The 26,594-nt window shown below is 44.3% G+C and overlaps 2 protein-coding genes across 2 annotated transcripts in view; both read left to right on the top strand.

Moving 5' to 3' along the window:
* The window catches only part of LOC8041177 (sarcoplasmic calcium-binding protein 1), a 308,124-nt gene that overhangs the window by 1,970 nt on the left and 279,560 nt on the right, over positions 1–26,594 (top strand). The window lies entirely within an intron of this gene.
* LOC115318370 (putative nuclease HARBI1) lies at positions 6,546–10,622 on the top strand. Its single transcript, XM_042291652.1, has 4 exons — positions 6,546–6,925; positions 7,667–7,719; positions 7,933–8,086; positions 10,385–10,622. Exons 1-4 carry the CDS (start codon positions 6,546–6,548, stop codon positions 10,620–10,622), a joined length of 825 nt encoding a protein of 274 aa, XP_042147586.1.

Raw genomic sequence — 26,594 nt, 5'->3', positions numbered from 1 at the left:
TTAAAAGAAAACGAAAAAAAAAAAAAAAAACGAAGGGGCTAGATTATTTGAAATCCCGAATCCGTTGACGTCATTGGATATGCTCCTCTGCAAAGATGACAATAAACGAGGTAGATGTAACTGTACAGGCAGGTTTCCCAATGTGATCCAAATTGCTGTAGCAACACATCTGAAAACACAGATCTTAGACTTCTCTTTAGTGTTTTGTTTGAAGTCAAGGAAAGCAATGAGTGCGGAATAGTATTGAAAACAGTTGGCATATAAAATACGCGCACACTTTCACCATAACGAGTTCTTGCTCTTGGGATTTGAAAACGGGGAACTGCTCGGAAGCTCACGAAGTGGGCGGCAATCTGATTTTAAACTTGCTCTGCCAGAAGTGTTTCCAGATGACGGTTGGAATGAATAAAGAGAAGAACAACGGTAATTCTAGCGAGGCGAACAAGTTATCATCGATGAATGTTCTGTGCGGTAGGCTACTATTTTACATAATAATATGAACTATCGACATTGATGATAATGATAATTCTACTCAATCAATGAATCAATCAGTGTTTATTATAGTGTCCAGGAACAACCAATCGGTTTTAGTGCTGGCGCACTTTAAAAAAAGCAAAAACACATACAAACAAACATGCACACGAGTGGAGAAGGGGGAGCGTAGTCCACAAGTCTGAGACTAAAAGTAATAACAAGTACGAAAGACACTCAAATCAACAAGGAAAATCAGAAGCACAAAGCAGAGACATCACCAGATCTGAGAGCAAAAAGCAAATACTAGGATATCGTACTGACAAATATCAATTCTTCAACTGATCAGTCCTTTTCTTGCAAGAGGAAGTTTCGAACAGCATTTCCGAACGTGCTCCCACATGACTTAAGAAGGGGGACTTTTTGCAAACTGTTACCGTTTTCCGCGTACCGCACTACCGGAGCCTTTGAAGCGTGCTTTTAAGCGCGCACCCGGCGGTCACGGTATCACCCAGGCACGCGCTTAAAAGCACTCTTCAAAGGCTCCGGTAGTGCGGTACGCGGAAAACGGTAACGGTTTGCTAAAAGTCCCTAATATCAATTGTATCAGAGTAGCTGAGATTATAACTCTCAGCCGATGTTTGGATCGGGTTTCAGTGGCTAAAATGTCGAGCTATATAAAAAGATGATTGAAGCCGTGTAGGCACACGAGGATCTCTACGGCTCACTTCGGACAGAAGGCTAAGAGAGTTAATCGAGCCGTGCAGGGTCTTAAAAAGATACTACAACGAAATTTCGTCGCTTATTTTTGTTGTCTATATGTGTTCAAAGGAGCAGTATCACATCAGACACACCATTATACTGCTAACAAAGACACGAAAAAGAATTGTAAAACGAATTAAACGGATGTCGCTAACGTCTCGTTTGTAATGACTGTCTAGGAACCTTGGCAGATAGTTACAAAGGCTGTCTCGCCTCTAGCCACCACAAGAGAAGAGGTGGAAGGAGGAACTCTCCTCTCTCCGAGAATCTCTTTTGTGGGTCCCAGAAGCCATTATTGTCCCTCTACAAGATTGTAGAAGATTAGCCCGTCACTCAAAATTCGTACAAAAGCAGCCACTTCGGCGGCTGGAACGACTAGGCCATCCTCTCGACGTGAGCCTCGCCCGTGGCCTCGCCGCAGCTTTGCTCGTCCCGAGACGAACTACGTCACGATTGCGTTGGATGTCACGTGCTCTCCGCTGGCTGCTGTCCCAGCGCCTGCCAGAGTGGGCTGTTTAAAGAAAAAATACAGCCACCGGGCTCAAAATACAAACGCGCGATTGTCATTTACGGATATTGTGGATCATATTCGACCTATTTTTGAACCCGATGGGTATAGTTCAAATTTCATTGAAGCATCCCTTCATAGGGACCCTGACATCCCCCCAAATATCTTGAATTTTTTTCCAGACGATTTATTGTGGTGTCAGAAGACTACAGTCAATATTTTGCTACAGCGTCACATATATTTTTAATAATGCCAAAAAACGGAACTGCTCGAAACCGAAACCAAAACTGGACTGCTGAGGAAGAAGAAATATAGAGGAGAAAGTTGGCGCAAATCACGTAGCAGTGCAGCTTGTTTTTTTTTGTTTTTTTTTCCAATCAACGTATTTGCAGCGTTTTCGAAACCACAAAAAAAAGGTATATTTTTTTTTCTATTTTAATACTGTATGTATGCCGTCGATGATCAACGACTTTGATTACATTTGGCGGCTGTTTCTAAACCATAGAAATCGGCTCCTGACCGCAGAGAAGAGAGTGAGTGTGACTCAAACCGGCCAGTTCTCGATCGGAAATTTTCGGGCGCAAAAAAAGAAACGAATTTCAAGCCGCGAATTGTTTTTTGGGTAATTGGGTTCTTATCTGTCGCATACAAATAAAAACCTTGTCGAGCATAAATACCCTGTCAGTGTCCCTTTAAACAAAAAACAGCAGATCTGCCTCGATCCCACGCTTCTTGAGCCACAACAAGTTGACGAGTTGTGAGTTTCCCCCAATGTTTACACAATGAGCACCTTTCTCAAAATAACAACATTTAAAGATGGAAATAAATTTGTTTTGTACTCGATCGTCTGGTAAACTGTTAGTTTTGGAAATGCCGTTCCAAACCACCGAGGCGTAGTCTAGCTCGGATCTTACTAAGGAACAGTACAGAGCGAAAAAAATAATGGACGGGATCTTTAATTTCTTCGTTATGCGAGATTTGGCACGTAACGTGCGCAAGTGCGATATAACCACTCAGGTGTCAAATCTCAGGGTTGATTCATGAACAACACTAAGGTCCCTCAGTTCACTTAAAGGGGCCCTGCAATCATATTTAAGCGTCTTCCTTTTTTGCGGTTTCCAGGTCTCTTGGGGTTCGGGCAAGCCAGCGGACACGGGGAGAGTAACTAAATATCAGTGCGTCATATTCTAACCGGACGACGCGGAAACCCACTCCACCGACGAGGGCGACCCACGGTATCGAAAGCGCGCGAAATGTGACGTCTTTGGTCCTGGGCTTATTACTGGTCATAGCCGCTAAAAGTTTCTTTTTAGTCGAAATACAAAATATAAGTGGCGCGAACCGTTTCAGTTATTTATAAAAGTAGTTTTTGTTCGGTATTTCAGATCAAAAAAGAAACGAATGCGGTTCATAGAGTACGGAAACAAGAAATGACCCGTCGACATTCCCGCCACCAAGTGGTGGAAAAGGCGGCGTATACTAGAAAGAAGTAGTGGGATCAGGCGCCGACACGGAAAGGTCCTGGATGTATGCGGCGACGCTGCGGTCGTATGGGCAGGCTAGGGTCCGACCGGCTCCGAGCGTTCCGAAGGCCTTCGGCGAGAAGCTTTGTCTTGCGGTTTGGCCGTTTCGCGGTATGGCAGCGCAAAGTAGCTCCCATTCTGAACTGATCTTTACCCCGTGTTTCCTGTCGTGTGTGGCCAATGAAGTGTCATGCCGAATTAGCATTTAATCGCCCAGCAAATGCAATGAGAGCCGCTCTGGCTGCCCGCTGCATACATCCTATCCAGAACACGCTTCAATGGCGCCCTCTCGCGCCGTCGACACGGAGTACGGCAGCCGTGAGCGCTCGATGACCTCACTACTTCTCCTCTAGCTCACGGCCACACTCAAGCAACCAAGGACGTCATGAGGGAGGTTATTTTTTGCTTGTTTTTGTAATGTTGATTTGCCTATAACTTTAAAAAAAAGGGAATTTCGAGTAAAGAAAAGTTTCACTAAGTTACTACGTTCAGTGCGCTCAGGTTCGGTGCAAATTAAAAATGAGTAAAAAAGTCATTGCAGGGCCCCTTTAAGCGTGACAGCAGTTCGCCATGATAATTATATAGCAAGAATATATCGTAAATTTTCGGAGAATATGTCAGTACTGTTGTTTTAGAATCATTCAAACGGATTGTCTAAACACCAATGACCGAAGGAATGTGCGTCATTCTGAAGTGTAATGAAATCCTCTAAGGTCGGTATTCTTTTGTTAAGTTTTCTATCATCAGCACACTGCAGAAATGAGGTTTGCTATAACCTGAGAGGCATCATTTACAAAAATCTTAAAAAGGAGGGGCCCAAGACAGATCCCTGGGGCACTCCAGGGCTTGGCAAGGACGGTGTAGTAGTCTTGGCACGGACGTACGCTTTTGCACTTAGCTTTTTAACAAATTGTATACCGAACCTCGTACTCCATAAGAAGAAAGCTTGTATAAGAGGATGTTGTGGTCGACAACGTCCAAGGCCTTACTCAGGTCGAAAACAGAAACGTCGAGCTGAATAGTGTTACAAACTACTTCAGATGCAGCAGACGTAAAATATACGAGATTGGTAGGTGTCGATCTGCCGGGGGACAGGAAGTCATGCTGATTAGGAAGGAATATACTACGAAACGTGAAGGAGAGGAATTGATGCATAACCATCGATTCAATTCAATTCATCAATACTAACAATAACGATAATAATAATATTAATAATAAAATTGATGAGGCATTCCACTGTCTGGATGACCAGAGAAGCTGTTTAACACATGGCACAGACGTCCGAGAATTTTGAACAAAGGTACGAACAGATTTATTGTCTTGATCGGTGATCATCGTGACGAACGGTACATATACACACATGTCCAGGTCTATCGCCGCCCCGAGGAGCCGGAGGAAACTAGACACGCGTGACGGTACTGCCACCCGGCGGAAGGAAAGGAAACTGGGCACGAAAGCGCTTGGAACGACGACAAACAGAGGGCGGTGCAATTCCCTCCTCCTTAGAGTTCCTGTATAAGCTCCCTACGGGAGCCAGAGTTGCTCGTCTGTTTTCCACCTGCCACCGCGCCGCCATTCGCCGAGATCCGAACACGTGAGGAGCCGGATCGAGTGCCGTGCAGGAAAGTAGACGTGCGCGCGCCCCGCCGAACGTTACCCTGCTTTTGAGCGCGCCTCGAACGCGCGGCGCCGCTATTTGCCGAATTCAGTCACGTGACGAGCGGGATCACTATGCCGTGCACAAAAGGCGGCGCTACGAAAATGAACGCGCAACTCTGGCTCCCGTGGGGAGCCTATAGACGCTTTCAGCGCGCGCCAGATTGAGCCGCCATAGCCGACCTTCCCTTGCCTTACCGAGATGCCGAGCCACTGAAGCGGGCGTTGACGAGTCTCCACAAGGGTCTATGCTGTGCTGGGGAAAAGAACACCGTAACGCGTGAAATGGCAATAATCTGTCCTGCTGTGGTAATGATGAAGTGGAGCGAACGGAATAAGAGGGAACCAAAACTGAAGGTCGGTTAGGGCGGCGCCCATGCACAGCCACTTGAAAGCGTCCATGCAGCAACTCTACTCCTCCTTAAAGCCCCTTCATGTTTTGAAAATAGCGCAAAGTGGGTCGATGCACGAGGCGCGTGCAACGTGCAGCACGTTGGAAGATCATGGCGGCACAGCGCAGCCATGAGCACGGTGGCCCTGAGCTAGATTTAAGGGGGATTCAACCGCTATTTATTTGTGCCCTTTTCCTCATAGATGGTGCAGAATTTTTCTGGAACAAACGAGTTGCATGCGCATGCAGGTCGGGCGCTCGGCGAGGGCTCGGGCCACGGGCTCTTCGCCGCCGATCTCGAGCTCGGTCTTCTTCGCCCGGCTTCCGCCACTGCCGGAAGCGGCCAACAGGCAGCGGGAGATTCGAGCCAGTACATACGTAGATTATAGTAGCTCACATAACGTAGAATAAGCTCCGATTTCCGAATTGATTCGAAGTTCCAACCACGTTCGAAATTATCGAAAGCGCAGGGCGCGGTGTTGTGGCCGTTTGAACCACCCCACTTGGCACGTGAACGTTTTTTTGGGGGAAAAAAGAAAAAAACTAATATTTTTAGAGCTCAATTTAAAGCCAGATATATTTAGAAAAAAAAAAAAAATAAAGCAGCCGTTTCGCACTTCGTTTGTTTTATATCGCCTTCCTCTTTGTCCGAATACTGGTTTGCAAATCGCTCCCAGGGCCCGTTTGCTCGAAGCTGGTTAACTCTAACCGCGGTTAAAAGTTAACCGCGTTTCCCTACCTAGGTACATCCGAGTACCTAGCCGCGTTCGACAAAAACTCGACGCACAATTTCTCCGTGTTTTATTATTATGCGGTAGCTCCCGCCACTTTCCGGTCGAAGCAAACAATAGCCTTTTAAGAAACGTTTTTGCTAGTTTTGTCTTTATTAAGAAAAATAAAAACAACATCGTATCACAATGTTTCTTTTTATGCATGAAAATATATATGTGCTTTAAAAAAATAATAAATATCTTGATGCATCTATTGTGCCGCCAAACACAGCATAAGTTTGCAGCGTTGATTTCGGGTTTGGCAACGGTCTTTATAGATTCGTTGTTTTTGGTTGTTTTGTTCTCCGTGTTTTGCGACGCACGTTTCCCGCGCTTTAGTTATCACCTGATTTTCACTGTTTGTCTTCTCCTGCCGTTTGCCCAACCGACCCTCCGACTCGCTCGCCGACTGACTACCGGACTGACTGACAACTGATTTGCGGACGGATTGGTGAAGGGACGCAATGTCGACTGTGACGCGACGCCGACATCGAAGAGAGCGCGTGTTCGCCCAGTACGCTGTTGTGATGATGGGACGGCAGCGTGTGTTCCGTGACCGCTTGAACCCTTTGGAGGAGTTCGATGAGGACGAACTGCAGGAGCGCTTTCGATTCGGTCGCGCGGGCATTGTGTTCCTCGCCGACACACTGCGCCCGGACTTGGAGCGGCCGACGCGTCGCAGCCGCGCCCTCTCTGCAGAGCAGCAGGTCATTGTCGCCTTCTACGCCACGGGGAACTTCCTCATCACCGCAGGGGACTACATCCGTGTGCACGTCTCCACTGCTTCGCGGACTGTGAGGCGGGTGACTCAGGCCTTGGCACGTCGTGCCCAAGACTTCATAGGGTAAGTGGTCTGGAGCATCTCTGGTGCGTCCCGATATTAGGCGCATGTGCAGGCCAGTTTTCCGAGAAAAAAAGCCTGGGCCTAGATTGCTCGATGAGCAATCACCATTATTTCAGAAACCCTTTGTATAGAAATTTCGGTGCGTGAATTGTGTTCGCTGAAACCCCCGAATTCGTTAAAGGTGGTCTTCTCCGCACACCTATTCTGCAATTTATTTACGGCGCACCACCTGCGCAATGACCCTTTCGTTTTTGTTTCCTAAGCTGTAGGCTTGCTAGCCTGAATATCTGCCAGCGCATCGATCCCCACGTATACTGCTACCTCCCTAAAGGATCATTAAAAGTGTTGCTTCAGCACTCGATATTTGTTCTTTGGTAATGAGCGTGACATGCAGACCAGTGAACTGGGCAGTAAAATTACACGAACCAACTGGAGTGTACAAAATGACTCCCTTAGTACCTATTATTGGTGCAGGTGCAAATTCAACTAATCTACAAATAAAGTAGGAGTGCAGACATTTACAAACAGCCTGGTTTCTGCACTCCCAACTATGCACTTGTTGCTACTGAGCTAGTCTTGCGGCTACTGAGTACTGTCATTGTGCAGACGAGGCTTTTATTGCTCACTATTGATGACGATGAATGATAGCTGTGTTATTTTGAAGCATGTGATCATAACAACAAAACTGTCACTGTTAATGTCATAGTGCTACAGACTCACTCAAATCCATCTACAATGCAGGTGGCCAGGTGAAGCTGAGGGTCATGCCTTACAACAGGCCTTCTTTGAGATCGGTGGGTTTCCTTCGGTCGTGGGTGCTGTTGATGGCACTCACATTCGGATACAGGCACCACAAGTGCATGAGGAGGTGTACGTTAACCGCCATCTGTACCATTCAATAAATGTACAGTTAGTGGTTGACGTCTTTTACCGTATCCGCAATGTGGTTGCAAAATGGCCTGGAAGCACCCACGACTCTAGGATATTCACCGAGGGCTCGTTGTCAGGCAAGCTGGCCGATGGCGTTTACGAGGGCCTACTGCTTGGAGACAGCGGCTACACCTGCAAGCCATGGCTGATGACGCCCTTCCTGTCTCCGTCATCAGCAGCGGAGGTCGCCTACAATGCGTCACATAGCACAACGAGGAGCATCGTGGAACGGTAAAGCCAGGCTATGCGTCCTGGTTCGACGGTTCAGTGTTTCGGTACCTTGAGGCACCTAACCTTTTTTATGTGGTTGTGCCTGAGCTTTACATTTGTTGCCATTTTTATGTTCTTGCATAGTAGGCTACGGCTGCTCAGAAGCAAGGAGAGGAAGGCGTATCTCTACTATACCTTATTTATACTACGGGCTATAACCTACTGCCATAGCCTGAAATGTTTATTCTAAGGTTAGCCAGCATTGTGGGAATGAAGAACATCAATTCACAAAATTCAACCATTAGCCAGTTAACTCTATATGTCACAATAATTGTTATATTTCATTTGCTCTTTTCTGTATAAACTCCAGAATAGAAGTTAGAACTTCTCTGAAACATATCCTTCCTGTATGACTGGGTTTATTAACCTACAGGTTTTTACTAGCTGTTTACACATTTCAAACAATAGCAGTTAATTTTTTTTGTTACTCTATATTGCCTAAATGTAAAGCAATTCTTAGAAAAAAAAAACAGCTTGCAATGTGAAAAAAAAACACTGGCTTAGGCAGGTTTTGTTTTTAGACAGTTTGTGTACAGACTTATTCAAGCATATCTTATTAAATACTGCTTATCTCAAACTGCAATTTTCCTTGCAAGTTTTTGCGAAGAACATTTTCATTATATCTGTGATGGGATTGCTGCGCCATTTGCGCCAAAGTGATTACCCTGCTACGTCCTGCTACATTTAACAAAAATGTGAGAAATTTGCACCAACGTAGCACCAAAACTTATTTTCATTTTAATAATACTGAAAATATAATAGCTCGGGCTTCGCTGCCCGGCCGGACCGTCACGATATGCTTACGCAAGTTTTCAGGTTTTCAAAACTTTTGATTATAGTCTCGTATACGATACCATTCCATCACATTTCGTATGAATGACAGGCAATATCTGGAAGTTTCGCAATAATTTTTATGTTAGTCGTCTGTTCATTCTGGAGGGTTAGCTATAGTCCGTTGCAACCTAAGAACGAAGGGCGAGGGTAAGACAGGCCGGGGAGGAGGAAGCAGACGGAACGCTAGAGAAGAGAGGGGGAAACCTCCTTCTCTCTTTAGCGTTCCGCCTGCTTCCTCCTCCCCAACCCGTCTTACCCTCGCCCTTCGTTCTTAGGTTGCAACGGACTATAGTGTCGTTGAATGCGCTTTTCACCACGCACCGGTGTACTGCAAAGAAGCAAACACCACGGAGTAGGCATCGCAACTTTGTATGTCTTGCTTCTCTGCAGCGGACCCTGTGTTAAGGAGAAAGCTCTCCTCCAAAGTGAGACTCAACACAATTCCTGAACACAACTTCGGCTCGTAAATATGATGGATTACAAGATCCCGGCGGCACCTTTTCCAATTTCGAGATTTAGTAAGGGTACTTTGGTATTGCAAGAGCATTTATATATGCTCTTATGCATGTTTATTTATTTATGCCAACTCATTTGTTTAGCTATCAATTTTCTGTAGGTGCGAGTAGATTAGAACTAAATTGACAGGAGCAGTGGATGAAATCTCGGGAAGAGCCTGAATGAGTTCGGCGGGTTTGTTTTTAAGTTTCGTTCACATGCCGTTTTTGCTCTGAAGTTCTACAGATAAAATGTAATTTATGTTGATAATCAAATGATAATTGCTTTGTTTTTTTTATCTCATTTATAAATTGCAGTTTTATTACAACCTCTAGAACTTGAAGGAAACATCAGTTTATGTGACCAATGTTATTGTACTAATTTAGTGGCATTCAGTACCTAAAATAACCATTTAAAGGAGTTTGTGCTGTCCTTCATCACTCACCTTTTTGTTACCCTGTCATGGTGCTTCTCCACGCAACTGAACGCTATAGTTTTGTGTTTGAGGAACTCTTGCTGCGCAGTTGATGCTAACAAAGGTTTGAACGTATGTGAGAAGGCAACGTAGACTTTGCCCTTTAGTTGGACAGGCCGAAAAATTAATTTTGACGTGATGTTTGCATTGGTATCAATAAAAATGAATGTGCGCTTATGCTACAAAAGTTCTTTTTGTTGCACCATAATTGACTTTTGACTGCTCCAAGGGCTGCTCCAAAATGACTCAGACCAATCACATCACTGAAATCTTTAACAAAATCTGCATTTCATTACTATGTTAAAATATTCCAACAAAAATATTAACTATTAGGCATAATACCATGTTTTCGATGGGCTGGAGCGATGATAGACATCGCATGCCGATCTCATTAGATGTTCTTATAAACCACTTCAAAAGGATAACAGATCTTGCTCTATTTATACACTGTGCAGGACAATAGGCCAGCTCAAGCGGAGATTTCATTGCCTCCATGCTGAGCTGAGGATGCAGCCAGAGAGATGCTGCGACATCACTGTTGCCTGCTGTGTCCTGCACAACCTGGCCAAGACATACCCCTGCAGCATGCCAAGGACTGTCCTCCCCGAAGAGGTTCCCGTCGAGCCCGTGGCAGCGGGCCGTGATGAAAGCAACGAGGCTCGGGATGCCATCGTCAGCCAGTTCTTCGGTTGAGCGTAAGTATACCAATATATTGCACATGCTGCTTTGCATGGTCTTGAGTACCAGTGCATTCTGCTTGTTTTTAATTGATCAAACATTGGAATACCAAATGTTGTTTCTGCGTTAGGTTGGAAGAGAGTGGAATTTTCGCCCACGCCGTCCCCACATATTACGCTTGACTACTGCTGCCGATTACCCCGGCGCAGCGGGAACACGAATACCATAGGCTATGGTTCAGGGAGATACGAAGATAAATTAGGCAAATGATAAAATTAGCCAGACGATCTTCCGATGAGTACATGCAAGGCAGGCTTTTAGTCTTAGCGGCAACTGAGGCGCATACGAGGCTGACGGCGGTACGGACAGAGCGCACGGAGATGGATCAGCAGTCAAGATTCCTTGAGCGTCGCAACTATTCGTGCTGTGACAAGGAACTAGAGCAAAAACCCTGCAAGCAGGCGGAGCCGCCGTTAGTTCTCGATAAGCAGATGAAAAACTTGTCTTCGCATGACACGTTTCGGCGCACCGATATGTTTGACGGAGCAAATATACCACATGGTTTCAAACAGGCTCGTGATTGGACCCGGCGGCGTGTAGCATTGGGCTTTAGTCCATCGTAGGACGAGACAGAGTATAGCAGATCTGAATCTAGAAATATACAGTTGCAAGTAAAATGGATTTTATTTATCAGCAGCTGTGTTGGCTTTGTCATATATATATATACACATTCAAAATGAAAATTAAAAACAGCGTAATATGTCAATGTTTACTCTTCTCCTAATTGTTTTTTTAGCAATTTGATTTCCAATTCTGCACGCTGTGTTTCCAGTTGAATTAAATTTTTTTGGTCCTCTAGTAATTTTTTTGACTGCTGGTAGAACTCCTCGGCAGCAGTTGCTGCTGCAATTGTTGCCGTGGCAGCTTGCTTAACCATTTCTGTGCTCTCCTTCTCCAGCAGGAGATTAGCTCCCTCGAGCTGCTGCTGCCTTTCTGTCTCCTGCAAGAAGCGCTGTGAAGCCTCCCGGCACCAACGTCGGCTGTATGGCACATTTGTTGGAGCCCGCTGCACCGCCTCCAGCGGCCGACTCTCGTGCAGCACTGCCGCACTTGCTCCGCTCCCAGAGGGACCAGGCTGTGGATCTATTCCCCTGGAGCTGTCACTGCGACAAATTCATGTGTAAAAAGTGGTCAGGTTTTGTTCTTGTCAGCATGGGCAAAGAGAACACACTGTGCAAAGTTTGTAACCCTGATAAAGACACCGATGCTGCGCCAAAATTCATTCATACGGGTTGGTACAGAGGACAAAGTTTGTGAGCCAAGTTGGTTTATACACTGACGCACAGGCTTGAGGTCGGAGCGCAGTGTTGTTACTTCTTGCACAATTGCCCAGTACATGGTGTAGGAAAATGTGCATTTGGTTGTGAAGAGCACACAGCTGCATTCTAAAGGTTAGAATGCAGCTGTGTAGCTATGCGATTAACAGTTCATAAATTTAGTGGTCACATGTCCAGTCAAACCACAATGCACTGCACATTTATAGGACAACTTCAAACATTACAGCACATAGCTTCACTGGTATTGATTTCACTCACACAGGTTACCATCATGGGGGTAGTTAACTTCTTGACCAGAATGAAGTTAATGTTTGAGCCAATTTTCCTAAGTTGGTAAAACAAGCAACAGGATGGTTGTACTGTGTGTGATCTTTTAATTTGCATATTGAAAGCGTGCTACAGTTAGCATTAAAGAAAAGCCATTGCCACTTTGTTGCATTTAATTTCTATAAGATGGTAATAAACAGCTTTACCACCTGATTTCTCATTGCATGCCGTGTTATTGCATGAATTTGTAGCTTCGGTGAAACTGTTTCAGCCTTGTTGAAAATAATTAGAAATGTGGTAGCGCTGGTGCCTCGTCAGATCTTAGAGTGCACTCTGGAAGACGGTTTCGTGACTTATATTTCGAACCGCCTTTGAGCTTTTGTTGTTGAAATAGAACTGAAGCCAGATTCCCGGAACTTTCTTACGACAAAAAAGTTAGTAGATTTATCTTATGACAAATTTACGAACTTTTAAGTATTCCCGAAGCACAAAGATCGTAAGTTTTGCGCAAGCTACGGATTTCGTCAGAACTTGCGCAAAACTTACAAACATTTTGCTTCGGGAATACTCAAAAGTTTGTAACTTTGTTGTAAGAAAGTTTCGGGCATCCGGCCTCTGGTCTTTATATAAAAGTACTCGGCAGTAATGCCATTCAAATGGCAACATGCCCATCTTCTTATCATCATTTGTCCTCGTCTTTTAGAACCTCGCCTGGAACGACAGTTCTGCATTACTGTGACCGGTTCCTTAAAACCATTTACTCTTCACACAATCGGGTCTAGAAACCAGTCACCTACTCTTCGGTGTCACCTATGGTGGCCTCCAACCCGCACAGGTTGGGCGAGTCCTCGCCGATCACTTCGAGGACGGCCTCGACGAGGGGCGTCAGGACGTGGGGGTTTGGCCCAGCACCAATGAATTAAGGCGTAGTAATTTCGTCTCGACTCTTACTTACTCGAGTTACGAGCAAAAACAGAGGAGGTGGGGTTCACTGTTCAACCAAGTATGTAAATGGAACTTTCATGGGAAAATTAAAATAAACAAATACTGCATGAGACATTCTTTTAAACATTCATTAACTGCTAGATAACACTGCTGAAACTGTGGACTGTGTAATCGTGCAATTTTTACTTTCTTACAGTTTGGCCTGTCGGCCTCTACCATTGTGCTCTCTTATAATCTGTTTTAATATTTTGTCCGAAGTTTTGGGTCTTCCACTGAACTGTTTTACAAGTTCCATACAGCCTGTGCAGAACTTGTACATAAACTGGAATAAATTGTTTTCTGATGCTGTAACACTGCTTTTGCTGCTGTTCAAGGAAGGTGAAAAGTCGACTCCCAGCAGAGGGCAAAGGTGAACGAATATACAAATGTCCACATTCACGTTTCTAGGTTTGGTTGCTCATGTATTATCACTAAAGCAATGCAATATCTTTTGAACTTAAGAACACAATGAACTTACCGGTGCGCTGTTCATGCTTCTTGAATAAGCTGTAGAGTTGTCTAGTCTTTTTAGGAGGTTTCTCCAGCACTGTTGTAGCTGGTCTGGGGTGCGCAAACAGCCCATGGCTCTGTAAATTTCGTCCCATGCCTGCCTTTTTGTTTGGGTCGTGACCGTAGCACTGAACTTGCCCATAATTTGATGTTTCCTCTCCCCCACTGCCCGAATTAGTTCTAATTGTTAATCCAATGACCAATTCCTCTGCCGTTTCATGGTGATGCTTGCATTCGCCTGACTCATTTTAGATTTCAGATTGGTTGTGATCGTCTGCTACGTAATTATGTCTCTCTTTATAATCCTAATAAGACATCTAGTTATCTGAAACAAAATAAATTGAAGAAAGACAAGCGCAAGAGAAAATATGCACACTTCTTTTCCGATAGAAGCTTTGTTTATTTCCCAGTTGTACAAGTTCGCAGACGACAGTACCGAAGTTCGATCGAATGCCGTGCCGGCATCCGTGCCGGCAGCTTCTGTTGAGGTAACGGATCTTTGCTTCTGAGGGAAGTTTTTAGTTTGCATCTTGCCTTCGTTGAACCGTCGCTAAAGGGGGTCGTCGGTGTTGTGGATGCGCTGCAAATACAAAACACGACGAACTGTACTATAAACCAGACTCCGCGATTAGAGGCCGTTTTTCGGAGAGAGATTTGGTGCACTAACATGCGATTGGGGCTCGAGGTAGGTTTTAAAAGTGAAAAAAAGAAAAGAAAGCTGGAATTTGATTACAACGCAAGTTCTGCTGACATGAAATTTTGATAGCGGTACAATCTCATAACTTTCTCGTGAAACATCGCGGCACTTACCTAGGATATACGTTTTGAAGATCCCGCTGACTGTAGCATTCAATAAAACAAGTCCACTTCAGAGGGCGGTGCGTGATGTTATTCAAACTCGACGAAACCAGTCAGGCGTGGCCCTGCTCCCACAGCATGCTCGCCGTCAACTCCGACAGTAGACTTTGTGTTGAAATGTCCTTTTCGTGACACGAGGATGACGCATCTTCGTAAAAATAAATGTTCCCAAGCGTGACGAGCGGCCGTAGCAGCCATATTGGACATATTGTCTGATGCTAGGTACTATTTTACTCCGGCGTCCCTACTCTGCAGGTCACGTGACCTAAAATTCCCCCTCGTAGGGAAATCCGGTTAACCGCGGTTAGTTAACCAGCTTCGAGCAAACGGGCCCAGGAGGTCTGAAGTAAAGCCCTTCTATCCTATGGAAAAGTGGCGCCATTCATTGTTGTGGAAATGCTCGAGACACGTGCCGCGCGCCACTTCTGGGAAGAACATGGCATCTGAAATCTAGCACAGTGTTGCGCTGTGCCGCCATGATGTTCCCAGTGCCACTAATGGTGAATTCGTGTGGTCAATCGCCGGCGAGCCCGTGCCCGTGGGCACCGGCGACCAAAAACGCGCCAGCGGCGCGCCACGTCACCCTCTCCACCCAAACACAAAGCAAATTAGTGTGTACGAGGGGCGTTCATAAAGTTCGTATTATTGTTACGAAGGAGAAGAGATCCAGCAATCAAACTCGAGTAAAAGTTGAGACTTTCTCTACATGTTCGCCACCAAAAGTCACCCACTTTTCCCAGCGATGCACCACATGCCGGCGGCCATTGTTATAGAACTCCTCGTTTTGAGTGTTGTGGAATCGCTCCAATTCAGCAATCACTTGGTCGCCGTCCTTATACTGCTTTCCTCTTATTTGGTCACCCTGGAAGCGTCTCCGCAATTTAAACAAAGTGTCATAAACTGGGGCGTTGTCCCCGAACAACGCTCCCAGATTGGAATGAATAACCTTGGCATTGCTTCCCCTCAAATGAAAAAAAAAAAAAAAAAAAAAAAAAGAAAAACGGATCGCTGTATGTGTTTGGCGCCGACGGGCGGTGCCATTTATGTTTCGACTCCCTAGCGGCGTTTCGAGGTACTATAGCTCGGAACGCCGAGCTATAGTGCGGAAAGTAAAGGGAGCGCGCTTATGTTGATGCCTGTTTTGTTACGTTTTTTTTTTTTTTTTTTGTGTGTGTGTGTGTTTCGATAATACGAATTTTATGAACGCCCCTCGTATGTTTATACAGCCTGAAGTTAGTCTGTCTCGGTGGGCGTCTGGTATCTCAGCTGTAGATGGTCAATTTAGCCAGTGCAGTACAACCGCTGGCCTGGGTTCTTTAACGTGCATCGCGCTATAGTGATACACCACCGCACGCCGGTACGATATGCTCATCCAGATCGAAACGGGCAGGGGTTTGTATTGAACCCAGGACCCTGGGTTCTGCAGCGCGAGCTTTCGCTCCACGTGCTCCCAGCTGGTGTGCGCTAGCCCACTCGGCCACCGATCCCCCCAAACACAAAGCGACGGCAACTGGCGCCTTTATTTGACAAATCAAAAGGTCAAATTAGTCGTTAGTTGTTTATACAGCAGGAGGTTAGTCTGGCAGAACATGGCGACATTGTTACCTAAGCAATTCAGCCAGTGCAGTACGACTGCTAGCCCGGTGTCTTTAACGTGCATCACGCAGTATGTGATACACGACCACACGCCAAAACGGAAACCCAATCCAACGGGAAAACTCCATAAAAGTTTTGGGAGTGAACTTTGGATACTTGCCAAAGAACACGACAGCCTGGATCACCGAAACACTTAAAAAATGGAAACAATATTCCCTAATCTAAAGTATGATCAAGGGGTCAATATTTAGATTTTTGAGTTTATATATTAAAGGCTTGTGGGCACAGTCAAAGGCTTTGGAAAGGTGTAACTATAATATATTAGTCTGCTTAAGCGAATGAATATTTCCATTTAGATCGGTTACTGGTTCAAAAAGTTTGGTTTCGCACACTTGCCCTTTCGGAACCCATGGTCGCCATCGAAAAGAACGTTATTTTCTAAAACAAAATTGATTATATGAATATAAATAATGTGCTCCAGAATTTCACACGGGAGGCTCGTTAATGATATGGGTCGGTAGTTATTTAAATCATCATCAGATTTAACTGCAGGAATTACCTGTGGTGTTTCCTCTCACTCGGCAAGCAACCTTCATCAAGAGACTGCTGATGTAACAAAGCTAGAATGTCACTGGAGTAGAGCTGTGTAAGCTTAACAATTTAGAGTTAATGCCATCTATTCCTGGCGATGAACGATAAGGGTGGCCTTCAGTAACTTTGTTAACGCCACGTGGAAATATATAGTGATAACTTTTAAGAAAGTGTGGTTATAAGTGAATTCGCAAGCAGGTAAGGGAAACGATTAATTAGTAAAGGCTCCACTGAAAAAGGTTATTAAAGTTGTTAGCAGTTTCAAGATTGGAACACAAATTTTCTTTGGAATCCGAGAAGCCAAGATTAGCATTGCTTGACTTGGGCGGATTTATACAATTCCGAAATTTTTTAGGATTAGAATTAAATTTTTAAGTTAGCCTTTTATGTTTCAAAAGTGCATACCGATGAATGGAGATTATGCATTTCCAGTACACATTACAGTTTCTTTCCAAAGTTTTTGTGTACAGGCATTTATTTTTGTTAAGAAGATACCCAATTTTTTTAGAAAATCACGGACTTTGAGAGTAGTTTGAGAGTTTGAGTTTTTGAACAAAGGATCTAAGAATGGAGTTAATCTGATTTTCACTGATTTTCACTTCGACAGACCGTAAGTGGAATGACCGCTCAAACTCGCTCGAAAAGACCCTCGTAGCTGACCCTATTTCGGCGGTCTTTATCTTCGAATAGTCGTCCATTTATTGAACTGGTTACTGGTATGTCCAGTTACTAGGTCAGATTTGATTACCACTCTTTTATGATCATTTATTTTTCAACAAAAATTACAGGCTTTATTTTTCCGGAGACCGTGATAGCAAATAGGTCTAGAGTGGAGGGTCCAGGTGTAGGCTCAAGAACAACTCGAGTAAGACAGTGCGTTTGAAAAGCATTTAACAACTCAGAACACAATGAAACATTTCTGCAGTCGGGTAAAGATTCACAAAGATTCCACTTAGTGCTGAGATAATTAAAATCACCCACCAAAAATACTGGACAACTGGGGTAACGCGATATAACTTCATCGAGGCAAACACAAAGGTCGTGTACAAAATCGATGGTAATATGTTTTATTATTTTTACGCTTTGATTGGCCTGTCGTACAAGCCGGTATGGCTTGTAGCATAGGCCAATCAAAGCGTAAAAATAATAAAACAATTTAACACGAAATAGACAATCCCTATATGAGTTTTTAGTTCGACAAAGACCGAGCGGAAACGCTTCTTAACAGCAATGAGAACGCCATCTCCTCTTGAGTGCAGTCAATCCTTACGATAAACCAGATCATCTTTATCGAGTAAAAGTTCATGAACCTGACTTTCACTGGAAAGTCAAGTTCCAGATCCAAGTATGGTGTGAGGGTACCAATTGAATACAAAAATTATTCCTGCTTGTAAAGAAGGCTTCTAAAGTGAGCATCAAGAAAAGTCTCCGGGAAAACTTCTTTACACGTGGTCACGATGCAATTGAAGCAGCCGCCGTGTCCTGTTCGGTCACAGCACCCGACTCAAAATTATAGGGTAACGTTTGGTCACCAATACAAAACTTGTCAAACACAAGGCGCACACGAGTGTGTCACGAGCGATGGAGCTTGCTGTACTGCCAAAGCATTTTCCGTGCATGACGGACCTTCGGTGAAAAGTCTTCGTCAATACAAACCCCAAGTTCACAATCTTTAACGTGTTTTCAATCATTTCTTGTTTCTTTTTAAAGTTACGAAAAGTAACTATGATTGGACGAGAGCAGTTCTTTCGCTTTCTTCCCAATCGGTGTGCGCGCTCCATTTCGCCCGCCACTATGCAGAGGTGAGGTTTAATTTAGTCAGTCACAATTTGCTCGGGTCGATTCACCGTCTTCCTCAGGAATACCCTGAAACCCTGAAGTGACACCCCAAAGGTCGTTTGCATTTTTTTTTTGGTCTGAAACGATGCAAATTGTAATCATAACACGCAAAATATACAGCAACGAAAACAAACAAAACAAAACAAAAAAAAAACAATTCACACGGATGCGCGCGTTTTTCTTATTTTTGGCGTTTTCCTATCCCGCTCGTCACCTCATGGCTTCTCTTGATTTGTGACGTCAAATATCATGAAATCTAGAAGCTTTGTAGGATTTAATAACGGCATTTTTAAAACACGTTTTTAACGCAATTGCGACCGCATTACGGCCCTTCTTTTTAAAATCCCAAAAATCAGAGTTGGGTGTGAGGTCGCCTCCTGGCTTTTTTTCTCCCTCGTAAAACATGGCGGCGCACGACGCATGTAACACAGATTGGTCAGTGAGTCGGGGAATCGGCCGAGGTGGTCTTTTTTAGGTGCCCGGCGACCTCGCAGGCGTCAAAAAGGAAATCGTCAAACGGTCAAAACAACTGGGTTCGGTGTCTGTGACACTGTGTACCGTAGTTTCGGTTGTGGCAGCCTTTCACGCAGAACCGGCGCGACCTGGCACCTCACGGCGCTCACAAGTTCTCTTCGACCTCACGCCGTTTCAAAAGATTTAAAATCGCTGACAAGGCTCAAAGAGAACTCCAAACTCGAAAGTCAAGCGTCGTCTGCTCGCAGTCGGTGTATGCCGGCGAACACGACACATCGAAGGAGTGAAAGAAACTCGACTGGCAGGACGGCTCAATATTTGACGTCACTGCACTGCCGCGGATCGCGCGGGAACTTCAAAATCGGCATTTGAAAAGTGTTTGTTTTTTTACTTCACAAATACTGAATTCCTAAATTTCAAATTTTGAGGGTAATGTACAGGTATGGTTTTCAATCGTTTCGGATAAAAAAAAATGATATGTAGCAGAGCGCTACAAGCATAGCACTGACCTCGCGCTCAGCGCGTGCTGACTGGAGCGTTCATCAGCTTTGTATCGCATCGTCAAAACTGTCGCTCATTGGAGACAATAAGTAGCTTACGACATGTGAGCAGCGCTATATCAGCGCTTCGATGCATGTGAGAACAGGCCTTCAGAGGCCTGTCCTCCTTTCCAGTTTACGCAGTAGGGGTCGCTTTCGCATATGGCTTCATGGCTTTTTTCACACCGACGGCACACGTGAGATTCTGTCGTGCATGCAGCTGCTATGTGGCCGAACTTGTAGCATCTGAAGCATTGCCAAAGGCGTGCTCTGTAGGCAATGTCATTTCTTCTCACGAGACCCACTTTGACATGTTGAGGTTTCAGTTTACCTGCGATTACCACTCACACAACGGGCGACGTTTGGCCAAGTCGTTTCACCTCCATTATGCCGATGGAGGACTGCAGCCATGTCTCTACGTCGTTTTCAGTAGAATCGGGGTCAATATCGCGGAGGACGCCAAAGCAGCTTGTGCAGTCTCTCGGTAGATAGGCTCTCACCGGCATAGTACAGAGCTTAGTGAGCTTGAGGAGCTCGGCTTTGAATGCAGGTCGTTTTACATCGACTGCAAGAATGTTTGGTGCCTTGTTCACCCGAAAAACAGTGACCATGCCTGGCTCAATGTTGTTCAGGAAGTCAGTACGCTTGAATTTGCTCAGTGAGTCAACTTTCTGGTTGTCCGTGGGGACGTACAGTACGGTACACCCAACTTGAAGCTTAATTCCGTCTCTGGAAGCTGGTGCTAGGCTCTGGCACGTCTTCTGTTTCTTCTTTCCACGAACGGTCTCGTATACACCGTCATCGGATTCCCTTCCGTCATCGTCGAGGATGGATACGATCGTCAATGAGTAACTGCTGATGGTTTCGGCAATAGTTGCCTTCAAAGGAATCTTGTATCCGTATTTCACGAGCGTGGCTAAACTTGCTTGTTCCATAACTTGTTCTTTGTCCCATTGAAGGTCGATCGGTGGTCTCGATGCCATGGCGGACATTTTTGAGAATGTCCTCGAGACCTATGTTCCGCTTTTTGGACTTCCATGGCGACTAGGGAGGAGGAAGTGACATCAGCAACGCAAACAACGCAGATTGGATGTTTGTTCTGCGGAAATTCGTCATCAGCGACTCTCACTAATCAACACCCAATCTGCGTTTGCTGCGTTGTTGACGTCACTTCCTTTGTCCATAGTCGCCGCGGGAGTCTAAAAAGCGCAACATAGGTGTCGTGGCCTCCCCGAAGGAGGCCCTTTTTGTGCGGAGATCGAATGTCTCTGTTGTTGTAGGTGTCCTCAGAATATCAGGTGGCAGCATCGGTATATAGTAGTATTTAGATATATATCAGGAGACACAAATAGGGTTACCCGTAGCTCTGTCGTCGTCGTCGTCGTCTTTTCTTGTCGTCTGCTTCTTGCTCGGCGCTTATCCATACGCCGCGGAGTATCACTGTGGAAAGTGGCGGGAACTGTAGCTTCCACTGTATTGCACAGTTTTAGTCAGACAGAGTATAGAGCAAGAAGCTCGCGCTTGTACCCCTTCCTGGGGTACATCTCACGGTGAAATCGAGTATAACTGAGGTAGGCCAGCTCAGTTGAACTCGATGATCGTTAGCGGCTCAATGACAGGAGGTGCCGACTTGTATTTCCAGCCGATAGCGATTGAGTCAACTGTCGTTGGCTTCCCCGCTGGAGGAGGGAAGCCAACTAGCCTTTCCCCCTGGAAGAGGGGAGCCTTTGAGACAGAGCGGTTAACCGTGCGAAGAGGCTGCCCCTTTAAGGGGAAGGCTGACATAAAGGTAGTGCCTCTCGAGTATTCCCAGGGAGGGAGGGGCCCTCGCTTCGGGGCAGCCTCTGTGTGGAAGCCCAGAGATAGCAAACGAATCACTCCGACAGGGCTGCGTGGTTCATTGTCGCCTTGTAGTGACCGTCGGACCCACTGTGGGGCACGCTCGTGACTTAGTAGCGGAGTCGGAAAGGTGAGTCGAGCACTGAAGGGCTCTAGTAGCCGCTGGCTTTTCCCGGGCCGTTACACTGGCTGGTCCCGATTGCCGGTCTTATTAATCCGAAAGCATTAACTGTCTCATGGAACGAGCCGACGTCATCAGCTTTGAAACCATGCAAAACGCCACCATATATAATGAAACCACGCGCAAAGCTACACTCTAAAAAAAAAGGAGTCGACAAGTGTCGACTCGACTCTTTTTGGAGAGTATCTGGGTTGTAGCAAACCACACTCTCTATTGAGAGTAACGGTTACTCTTCAACGACGAGAGTCAGTTTAACTCTGCCATGCGAGTGTTCACTTAACTCTTCTATAAAGAGTCATGCCAATACTTTTGCCAGAGTCAGCACTACTCTTTCGATGTGCAAGTGTGAGAGTTAATTTCACTTCTTTGTGTAGAGTAACTATAACTCCATAAAAAGTGTTGTCTAAACTCTTTGACGAGAATTAATATCACTCCTTTGTGTAGAATGACTATAACTCTATCAAAAGTATTGCCTAAACTCCTTGTTAACGAGTTAAGGAGGCTCTCCAAGCAGAGTTACCTTCACTCCTTCATGTAGAGTAACTTCAACTCTGTATTCAAGAGTTACGCGTACTCACCAGGAAGGGTTACCTTCACTCCATCGTGTAGAGTAACTACAGCTCCATTAGAAGTGTGGCCTAAACTCTGTACTTAAGAGTTAAACATACTCTCCCTGAAGAGTTGATTTCACTTTTTTGTGTAGAGTAATGAGAACTCCATTAAAAGTGTTGTCTAAACTCTGTGTAAAGAGTTACAAAAACTCTCCAGGAGGAGTTGATTTCACTTGTTTGTGCAGAGTAACTACAACTCCATTAGAAGTGTTGCTTAAACTCTGTATTAAAGAATTAAGCATGCTCTCTAGGAAGAGTTGTGATGACCATTTTGAGGAGAGTAAATAAAACTCCATTAGAAGTGTTGCCTACACTTCATACTAAAGAGTTAAGTATGCTCTCTAGCGAGAGTTAATGTCAAATAACAGCACACTTGAGCAGTTTGTGTGACCCCTTTTCGAAGAGTGCTTAACTCTTTAATAGAGTCAATTACTCTCCAAAGAATTGTGTAAAGTACACCCCCGTGTGCTTAAACTCCGTATAAAAGAATTAAACACACTTTTCAGGAAGGGGTCACACAAACTGCACTCAATTATACTCTTATATGTTGTTTTTGTTGTGTTGTTGAGTGCAAGTTAACCCAGTAAAAAGTAACAGAAACGCCTGAAAAGAAAATTAGAAGAACAGAAGTGTAAATTTGGCTGTTTGTTAATAAAAAGTTTGCTGGAAAAAAAGTAAAAAAAAAAGAAAAAAAAAACTCTACTGGCAATCAGCATTTTTAGCCAGTTAAAGTGCGACCACTGTACTTTTCTTTTTGCAATTATTTTATGAATGTCAATACCTCTCTTGATTTCACTGTAATGTGGAATGCTTTTGGCCTTATTGCAGGAGTTGTTGCATACAACTAGGGACAACTCAAGTATTTTGCAATGAACAGTAGCCCTAAAATCTAAAATCGGCTATGTACATGTTTACAAGAAGGTTGCATAGGAAATGTGGAACAGCACATAGATAATGAGCCTGTACAGAGTAGAAAAGTCAGCATGGAAAGAATAAAAACAGTAGAAAAAAGCTTAATAAACCAAGACTTTAATTTCAGCACATGGCAAAAAAACCAAAACTGGCACCTAAATTCCCTCTGGCTAAAAGTTTCTAACTTTGATATCAGATCCAAAGCCAGGACGGACTTTATCTTGTACTTCAAACCAATGAAGTGCCCAATCACTGCGAGTGACCGGCTTGCTTTTTGACGGTAAGATATGTCGTGGACCCAGTGCAGTGCAAGAACGAGCACAGCACGAGCCACAATATCCGTCACCTCAAAGAAGTGGTCCTCCGACACCAGAGTTATGGCACTTGAGTCCTCTTAATCACTGCGCATCACCGGGCAGGTCGATCCGTCGTGCCACTCCTCCTGTGAAGAATGAATGCATAAATGTAAAGTCAGAAATATTAAAAAAGAGTAAGCTTGCTAAGTGCCCTTAGTTAATACCAGTGCACTCATTTGCAAGACAATAGACCATTTTCGAAAATCCCAGGAGCCATTCATAGAATATACTTGAATAGTTGGCTGGGACTTGCATTTTTGCCGATTGAACAAGAGTCCGAACCAAACACTTAGGCAGCACTAATGGCTAGCTCACTCAGCCGCAACCATCCAAAACCATTAGTACCCCTTCTGACATGAACACCTAAAAGAAAAATAATCCACATCTCTCTCCCTCTCTCTCTATTTTTTCCTTTGTATGCAATGGCAGCCGTAAGTGGTTGCATTTATTTATGGCATCCCCAAGCTAGCACCCCGTGCCAGTGGCATCGGGACAAGGGTGCAAGGGGAGGGGGCAGTTGCCCCCCCCCCCTTTTTCCTGACATTTGAAACAATTATAGCAAACAATATGGTAGAGGGGGACAGGGTTTAGCTTCCCTGCACATCACCCCTCCACCTTCCAAACGGTAGCAATTCAGCTGGCCTCTGCCCACAGTGGTAAAAGACATAGCTCTATATTTATACAGACTTTCCCGAAGGGTAGGATGAATGCAATTTCTTAACATCTGGATTTGTCCAAGTAGACTCGTCCAAGTTTTCATAGATTAGTTAGTGTGAACAATCTATTGTGGTGGTTCAGTGCTGACTGCCGTATATTATAGTTTATTTTACAACTTTACAAAAAAAAAAAAAAAAAGCTAGCGAATGCATGTAACATCTCAGTTTGGGGAGACCATTAATTAAAAGTAATTTCAACTCTACAAGGAGCTAATTTGCCATAAAGTACATTTTAACCTTAAAAAAGAAAAAAAAAATATACATACTAAAATGCACAAATTCTAAATATATATATATAAAAGTACCCCAACCCAAGAACACACAGGTTTTGATTCGCAAGAGTTAAAATAATTGATAAATGTGCCACATGTCAAAACAAAGAATGCATCGTGGCATGCCTAAGCTCCGCCACAACCGACACTACGAGATAGTCAGCAAGCTGTTCATGTGTGCCACCTCATCCTGCAGCTAGCTGCACAAAAGCTGTGGGCTCTAAATTTCTCGTTGCATGTGAATGAACTGGTTGCACCACTCTGAATGCATTGCATTGCAAGGTCGAATTTAGAGCTCTTTTTTTATTTTTTTCAAATAGTAGGAAGGTGAACCTATAAATTGCTTAGGCCTAACCTTGCAACATCATAGTGACCCTTAACCCTTCATCTAACCTTGAAGAGGCTATGAAAAAAAAAAATATTTTAAGCAGTTTGGTTGGGACACGCGTGTCAAAAAATAAATTTTATGCAAAAAAAAATAAAAATTTTTAGAGCAATATTGACGGCAAAAGATTGATTTGAAATTATGCGGGCAAAGTCCATGACATCACAGAATGGTCATTTGCTCTTTCCACCTTAACGTAAAGGCGAAGCCGATCCACCTCTCCTCCGCACGCCCGAATGCCAAGAGAAAAGCAGTTGAAAGGAGGTGACTATTGACTTAGTTGCAAGGCACCTCCCGCCATCAATATTTCTCTAAAATAAAAAAATTTTTTCACTTCAATTTTCTTTGACACGCGTGCCCCAACCAGATTCAAAAAAAAAAAATTTTTTTCCTTTTACCGGTTTTTAAGAACTGATAATTACAACCTCGCCATTTAAGTTCACACCTATATTTTTATGTTGATTTGAAAACAAACAAAAAATGTGTTTTAAGGCTTACGGTATTTGCGGCACAGAAATATGTAGTCATAAATGTACCCATATTGCCTCCATATCATTTACAAGTTAAAAATCAAACCGCTGGCCTTCCTCTTCAGCTCACTAGCGTCAAATGTACTACTAAATTAAGTCGAATAAATACCCTGTTATAGGAAAGAACATGACATTTGAATGAATCAAGAATTTAAAATAAATCAGTCATATAAAAAGAAATCGTTGACTAAAGACAATTACTGGCAAATACATTCACATATCGCAGTGACATAACTGACACTCCACTCGCACCCAACAAGCCGAATCTTGGCAAATAAGGACTAACTCAACGCTCTGTGGCATTCGGCTTTGGACCTACTGGGAGGACTTTACTACAGCACACATCTACCGCCAAGAAGACAGCCATATTTTAACAGCAAAAATGAAATAAACATGACTTCGAACACAAAAGTAACCAATCATAACGTCTTTCATGAACTATTAGAATAAAAAGCACTTACAAATAGCGCTGTAAAGGGCCTTTCGCCGTGGATTACACGCTGGACTTGTCAGAGATTCCCGGTCCAGAGTTAGACACAATCCAAGCTCATCGGATCCTGACAAAAAGTACATTCACTGTAAAAACAAATTCTGTCAAATTAATAGAAATTGCCAGCTAATTTTTGATGCCGGTACAATTACCGTTGTCTTCCATCATGGTCACAGCATTAACTATGTCTTACGTGCATGAGAGTAATGAGGCCCTACGGTTTTCCCCGTAACTTGACCCGTAGAAGCATGGCAGAAAACTGTAACTCTCAGTCACTGTACCGCACGCGATGCACGGATACGGGAATTGTTCCGGCATCAAAAATTAGCTGCCATGTTTTCCGTAACTTGCGACGGCGGGAATCGTTTAAATTAGCTGGCGTGTTGTTCACACCTTGAAGCAACGGCCAGAGCCTGTTGAACTGCGAGCTGCAGTGACTTAACAAAATGGACGCCTCAGTGAACAATAAATATGGCATTTTACTAATATAATTATTGTTCACTGAGACGTCCGTTTTATTAGATCATTGCAGCTAGCAGTTCAACAGGCTCTAGCCGTTGCTGCAAGGTGTGGACAACACGGCAGCTAAATTTTAATGTGTGAATGATTCCCGTTGTCACGCCTGACATGCAGCTCAGTGATTGAGAGTTGCAGTTTTCTGGTGCCGCAAGTTACGGAGAACACGCCAACTAATTTTTGA

The sequence above is a fragment of the Ixodes scapularis genome, unplaced genomic scaffold (genome assembly GCF_016920785.2).
Source record: "Ixodes scapularis isolate PalLabHiFi unplaced genomic scaffold, ASM1692078v2 PGA_scaffold2__306_contigs__length_199485367, whole genome shotgun sequence".
NCBI lineage: Eukaryota > Metazoa > Arthropoda > Arachnida > Ixodida > Ixodidae > Ixodes > Ixodes scapularis.
This window is presented reverse-complemented; position numbering and strand designations above follow the sequence as displayed.